A 6,688-nucleotide genomic window follows, 5' to 3' on the forward strand; every position below is an offset into this window, starting at 1 on the left:
ATGTCTTCTCCGCCCAAGAGCTGAAAACTAACCACAAACTGAAATTTCATTCCCCTTAACAATTAGGGTTTTGAACCCAACATAAAAAGTTCGGCACTTTGCTTTTCTCAACTAGCAGGCAACCAAAACCCCGGCATCTCTTCTTCTCCCTCTTTGCGATTGTAAGTCTTCTAGTCTCTGAACCGCGGCTTTTGCATTCATTTCATAGATTCTTTCTCACTCACTCTCTCTCTCTCTCTCTTTATACACACACACACACACACGAACACGCTCATACTTATGCATGTCGTATCTAGTTGTTTCGTGATGTCTCGAAAGTGATGTCATTTAGGTGGTTCTGACTAGGTTTTTGTTCCAATCTCATACCGTGTATAGAGCAAAACTACCTCTCTCGCATCACTGTGTCGGCGTGTTGATAGTTTATTTGTTCGTTAGGTGTGAAGGTTGGTGAAATGGCGTCAGTTCCTGGACAATTGATTTGGGAGATCGTGAAGAAGAACAATTGTTTCTTGGTGAAGCAGTTCGGGAGGGGCAACGCAAGCGTCCAGTTCAGCAAGGAGACCAACAATCTATACAATCTCAATTCGTACAAGCACTCTGGTACTTACGCTTTCTATATAAATATACCCACTGAAGAAAGAAAAATGACTACTTGTCATTTCGTTCGTTAAGTTTTATTTGTCGCAAATCAACTTTCCACATCAGATTGCAAATCAAATTTAATTGGGAAATGTACCGCAGACGCCCAAGGAAAAATATGATGTGTCGGTTGCGTTTCATTGTTTTATTAGGTGGATTTTTTTTTTTTCTCTATTTGAAATGTGAGTTCAAATTCAAACCTGGTTGAGATTCAAAACATGTGATTAGGTTTTTGCCGTCGGTTGGGCTTTATATGGTTGAATAGTATTGGATTTGGCTTACTAAAGTTCATCAGCTGGGTGGTTATTCTCTTTTGTTTCTTGAACTTAGGTTTGGCCAATCGTAAGACAGTAAGCATTCAGCCAGGAGACAAGGATCTCTCTGTGGTGCTTGCAACTACAAAAACCAAGAAGCAAAACAAGCCTGTCAATGCAGTTAACAAGTCGGTCATGAGGAAGGAGTTCCCTAGGATGGCCAAGGCCGTTGTCAACCAGGTATTAATAAATGTTTAATGTAGATTGCAGTGTGCATCTTGTGGTCGGCGGGTGAACTTTACTTCCACATTCCCAAATAAACGTCAGAAGAATTTGTTTTTGTTAGAATGTTAGCATTTTCACCGTGGTAGTAACCGCTTATTTCCAGTGAAGTGTAGTTTTCCATTCTTGTTGGGTATTTGCTCTGGCTTATTTTTATTGTGTTGTTGGGTTTGACTTCAGTTATCAGAGACTCATAACTCTGATTTTTAGAACCTGAATTGTGAATACAGTTACCACTTTGGCCTATTTAGGTTAGATGGAAAGCCGGGTAAGGAATTGACTGATAAACTGCATGGTTGTGAGAATTGTTTGTGGACAACCATTAGTTTTATCTTTTTGTTATATTCTCTTATATTATAAGCCAAATTTGTAGATTGCAATATTGGTTCTGAAGGATAAGTGGCATTTATCACCAGGCAATTGCTTTGTCTTCTGAAAAGTGGTCAATGCATTACATGTAGGGCCAACTTGGACTGGGGTTTCAAATGATATCTACTTGTTATTCCTTGTGTGATTACGGGCTAACTTGGGCTGGGGCTTCAAATGATATGTACTTGTTATTCCTGGCTTTTGTGGTCCATTCTTAACTAAGGAGTATTCTTCGCTTTGAAAAATATTTTTAGGATTTTCTGGTTCTCATGCCAACCATGTTTATTGAGCATTTTGTTCTTGTCTATGTTTTAAGAATTTAGCTAAAGCAGTTAAAGAAGCTTGAACATTGATAGTATATCTTATCCATAGGTAGAGGAGTTTGGAGTTTGGTTATATAACTATAAGTCTTGGTTAATTTCTCTTTGTAAAATAATTTCAGGTTGCAGATAACTACTACAGGCCAGATTTAAAGAAGGCAGCCTTGGCAAGACTTAGTGTTGTTCACAGGAGCCTTAAGGTTGCTAAATCTGGTTCCAAGAAGAGAAACAGACAGGCTACCAGGATCTGTGGTAGGAAGTGAAATGGTTTTTCACAGTGTTCTTAAAGTTTGTGAGACAGTGAATCTTAGTTATTTTAAATCTTTTTGTGTTGGAAACTAGCTCTATTCACAGGAGAAGGGTGCTAAACCTAAATTTTGGTTATTTGTTTTACATCCCTGATTTGCTATTGCATGCAGAAGTTTAATTGTCCCATGAGAATGTGTGTTTTTCTTTCTGGTATAATTTAAATAATATAGTTGCATATTGATGCTTCCTTTCACATCCTGGAATCTGATATTTTTAAAGCTAATGGGTACTCTAAAATGGATGGCATCCAGTTAGATACTTAATCCAATCCTTGCATTAACACCAGTGGCTAATAAGGTAATTTGGAGCTCGGGGAGTGGCATGGGAAATGTGCGCGGTTGTTGTGTGTGGTAGACTGCCAAGATTTGTATGAGATAATTTAGTTATATACTTAAAAGTGAATAATTTTAGTTCCATGATGCTTGACATCTTAAATATGTTAAGAGAAAAATGAGTTACAATCATGAGCCCATATTGAGTTAATGAGGCAAGATATGGAAGACTTACTTGCCCATTGTTGGTTGCTAGCCTAAGACCGTGTTCAGTTAAGAATGCAGGAGTTAATCAGCGAGTAATGATGGTACTCTGCCCATTACAACTAGGTGAAACAAAACAAAATTTTGCAAAAATATAATAAATTTGAAATATTTGAGAGTCATTATTAATTTTATTAAAAGCGATTTCAAATACTATAAAAAGTCACATGATTTCATTTTAACAATCCAAAGTTCTAGGAAAAAAAAGAGAGAAAAGTGTTAACTTGCAATGTATCTTGATTAATAATGTAGTTTACATGCACCGGCTTTCTATTTTAGTGCTAAGCGTGTGACGTTGATTTTGTGAGTAATCACCATTTAAATCTAAGTTTCAACTAAAAAATTAATAGATTTGAAGAGAAGAAAAGAAAATGCAGAACTGTGAAAAGATGAGAGCTTGACACTGTGTTTGAAAAATGAGAAGATGATCCTTACTGATATTCAGCAATTAGATATTTATACAAGAATGGTGAATGACAAATTTAACTCTAACTTTGTACATAATTACAATGATATCTCTTATTGTATATTCTTATAAGCCCCGCTCAAATTGGAATACATAGATTCTGTATACCAAGCTTGACAATGAAGTTTTGAAACTGAGAAGAGAGAAGTGCCTTCGTGAAACAATTTGCATATTGATATGAAGAAATCGATAACAAACGGATGAGATATTTTGAAATCTTTTGTCGAACGATATGATAATCAATTTTAATATACTTGGTACGCTCATGAAATACATGATTTTTTGCAATCTTAATACCTGACAAATTGTTACAATACAAAAACAATAGTTGGAGAAGTGATATGCAAGTCAGCAAGTAGAAAAGATAACCATTGTAACTCATAAGTAACTATGGCTAAAACTTAATATTTAGCCTCATAAGAAGATTGAGAAATAATGGATTGCTTTTTAGTTTTTCAAAAAATAAGAAAATTACCAAGAAACACACGAAAACCCGTAAGAGATTTACGAGAATCTGCACAAGAGGCCCAATCAAAATCTTTGAAGGCCTTAAGATGCAATGAAGTACGAGCTGAATAAAAGATTTCCTATCCTAGTGTCCCCTTTAAATATCTCAAGATGTGTAGCTTGCAAATGAATCTTAGTAAGAGCATTAAAAAATTGTGAAAGTTGTTGAATTGAATAGCTAATATCAGGTCGAGTGTTGGTGAGATACAAAAGTTTAACAAGAAATTTTTTGTATGAAGTAACATTAACAAACTGGGAACCATCATGTTTAACTAATTTTGTTGATGAAGTCATAGGCATTGAGGCTAGTTTACAACCTAAGAAGCGAGTATCTCAAAGTAAATCCAAAATATATTTTTTTTATTCACATTAATACATTCAAAAGAACAAATGATCTTAAGTCTCAATAAATATTTGCATTCACCAAGATCTTTAATCTTGAACTCATTATGAAGAAAATTCTTCATCATCTGAATTTGAACCATACAATTACTTACCAATATCACATCATCAATATATACAAAAAGAGCAATAAAAGAAGATTTTGAACATCAAAGAAATAATAAAAAATTTGAATTGGATTGCATAAAACCAAAATTTCTCAAAGCTTCAGTCAACTTGAAATGCCATTGCTTACTTGTTTGTTTAAGACTATAAAGACTTTTGGTAAGTCTGCATACTTAATTACCCGAACCATGAAAGCCAATAGGGAGAGTCATGTACACTTCTTCATGTAAATCACCATGAAGAAAAACATTATTAATATTAAGTTAATGTAAATGCCATCGTTTAACTGCAACCACAACTAACATAGTACAAATGGTCATTAATTTTGCAACTAGAGAAAAAGTATCTAAAAAATTAATACTAGATCGTTGAGTTATAGCCTTTAACAACCAACCTGGCCTTATATCTATCAATCGAGCCATCAACCTTTCTTTTTATCTTATATACCCATTTACAACTAATGAGTTTCTTACCAAGAGGTAAATCAATTAATTTTTAAGTCTTATTCTCTTTCAGGACCTTAATTTAAGCTAACATAATATCTTCCTAATATATAAATTGAACTGCTTAGTTGTAGGAGTTAGGTTCTACATCTTGGGATATAGCAAATACAAAGGGCTTCTATACTAGATCAAAGTTGTTATAAAAAAGTACATGAGAAATACAATGTGGGGTAAAAATAAAATTGATGCAAGATCTAAGACCATATAGATAGTAATCATGCAAATGAAATGGTTGCTTTGTGTGTCTAGTGGACCGCCTGGTTTGTAAAGGAATAGGTTCATCATATATGGGTTCTGTGGAGTTGGAATTTTATGAACAAATAAGTTCTATTTTAAGAATATTTAATGGTAAAGAGGCAAAAAGAATAAAAGTATTAATTGAGGAATGTAAGGAAATGTTACCAGAAGAAGTTGGCTCGCTGGATTGGCTTGAGACTGCATTACCTTGATCTTGTACAATCTGACTTAAGTCACTGTTTTCTGCTATCAAATTAGCAACACAAGGAAGCGTAAAATTATTTAAACTGTTATTAACAAAAGGGAGAAAAGAAAAAATATGCTCAACAAAACGCGTAACATAAACATCTAGATACTTTCAAGTGGTGATATTTGGGGATAGAGTGAAATAAAAGTTCAAAAGGAGACTTATTGTTGATGAGTGGAGAGGACAATAGGTTGATCAAATAGATTGCGTGCAACACATAATTAACCCAAAATTATTTGGGTAGATGAGCTTGAAACATCAAAAATCTTGCCACATTTAAAATATGTTAATGTTTTCTTTCAACTACACCATTCTACTGTGGTATGTATGGACAAGAACATCGGTGCACCATACCTTTAATGGCAAAGAAATCATTCATATTAATCTCTTGACCATTATTGGTACAAACACTTTTGATCTTTGCTTTGTGTTGGGGTTTAACATATGCAAAAAATTGAATAATAATTGTTCTGACTTCTTTTATTTTCAGAGGATATAACCATGTGTAATGACTCTTATCATCAACATTGATGAGAAAATAACGATGACCATATAAAGAAGAGACAGATAAAAGACCCCAAATATCAATATGCACAATATCAAAAGAAAATTTAGCAAGATGACAAATGTCACAAATAAATGAAGTACAAAAAGAAATTGATTTGTCTAATTGATGAATTCTATGAAGTCTTGGTGTGGAAGGGTGACCAAGACGATAATGCCAAAGATTATGAGTATTAACAATATTATTATAATGAGAAGAACCAGAATTTACAAAGGAACAATCAAAGGAACATGATTTTATAGCATTGACAGTGTTTGCTATTTTTGTATTTGTTGCCTCATGGTAATACAATCCTTGTCTCTCTTTAGCTAAACCAATCCTCTCCTTGGTTTGTGTATCCTAGATTTCACAAAAACAATCATGAAAGGTTAAGCAATATAAGGAATTGGATAACAATATGTTACAAAAATTAAATTGAGGGCAAAGTTCGGTGTGTATAGGGCATTGTAAAGGGTTAACATAAGCGAAATATATATATCACCTATGTAGGTAATAAGAACTGTTTGAGAGTTAGGTAATTTTACAAACATATTAGTCACTAGTCTACATAAAGCAAACATTTCTATTGAACTAACTACATGGTCTGTAGCTCTTGAATTAATTATCCATTCATTTAGTGAAGTATGGAAGGGTAAGGTAGAGGCAATACCTGGTAAAGTCTAAAAATTGGCAGAAAGTGTATTAACTTGTGATGCTTGATTTCCGTTTGGTTTAGGTGCTTAAGGTTGAAGCAAAGCTAACAAGTGCTGACATTATTCTTTAGTAAAAGGGAAAGATATATTCACTGAAATTTGGCCTTAAGAATTGAACTTCACTTGTGAATTTCTAAACTCTGAATTTGTATCTAGTGCATGAGAACTGCCTTGATTTATATTGGACACACTTTTTTGTCTCGGTTTGTAGCTTGGAGGATATCTATGTTTTTTGTAACATTTTTCAACTGTATG

At 33.8% G+C, this 6,688-nt stretch overlaps 1 protein-coding gene across 3 annotated transcripts; it reads left to right on the forward strand.

Moving 5' to 3' along the window:
• The first annotated feature begins 4 nt into the window (after positions 1-4).
• LOC110817238 (large ribosomal subunit protein eL28z-like) lies at positions 5-2,299 on the forward strand. 3 transcript variants are annotated; one of them, XM_022045689.2, is made up of 4 exons: positions 5-161; positions 436-600; positions 970-1,133; positions 1,987-2,299. In XM_022045689.2, the coding sequence occupies exons 2-4, from the start codon at positions 453-455 to the stop codon at positions 2,125-2,127; spliced, it is 453 nt and encodes a 150-aa protein (XP_021901381.1). In that variant the 5' UTR covers positions 5-161; positions 436-452; the 3' UTR covers positions 2,128-2,299. The 3 variants fall into 3 exon arrangements, with proteins under 3 accessions (XP_021901381.1, XP_021901382.1, XP_021901383.1); XM_022045690.2 differs by having other exon boundaries at positions 36-161; positions 376-600; XM_022045691.2 differs by having other exon boundaries at positions 46-161; positions 346-600.
• Positions 2,300-6,688: the final 4,389 nt, after the last annotated feature.

The sequence above is a fragment of the Carica papaya genome, chromosome 2 (genome assembly GCF_054855325.1).
Source record: "Carica papaya isolate Zhongbai chromosome 2, ASM5485532v1, whole genome shotgun sequence".
NCBI lineage: Eukaryota > Viridiplantae > Streptophyta > Magnoliopsida > Brassicales > Caricaceae > Carica > Carica papaya.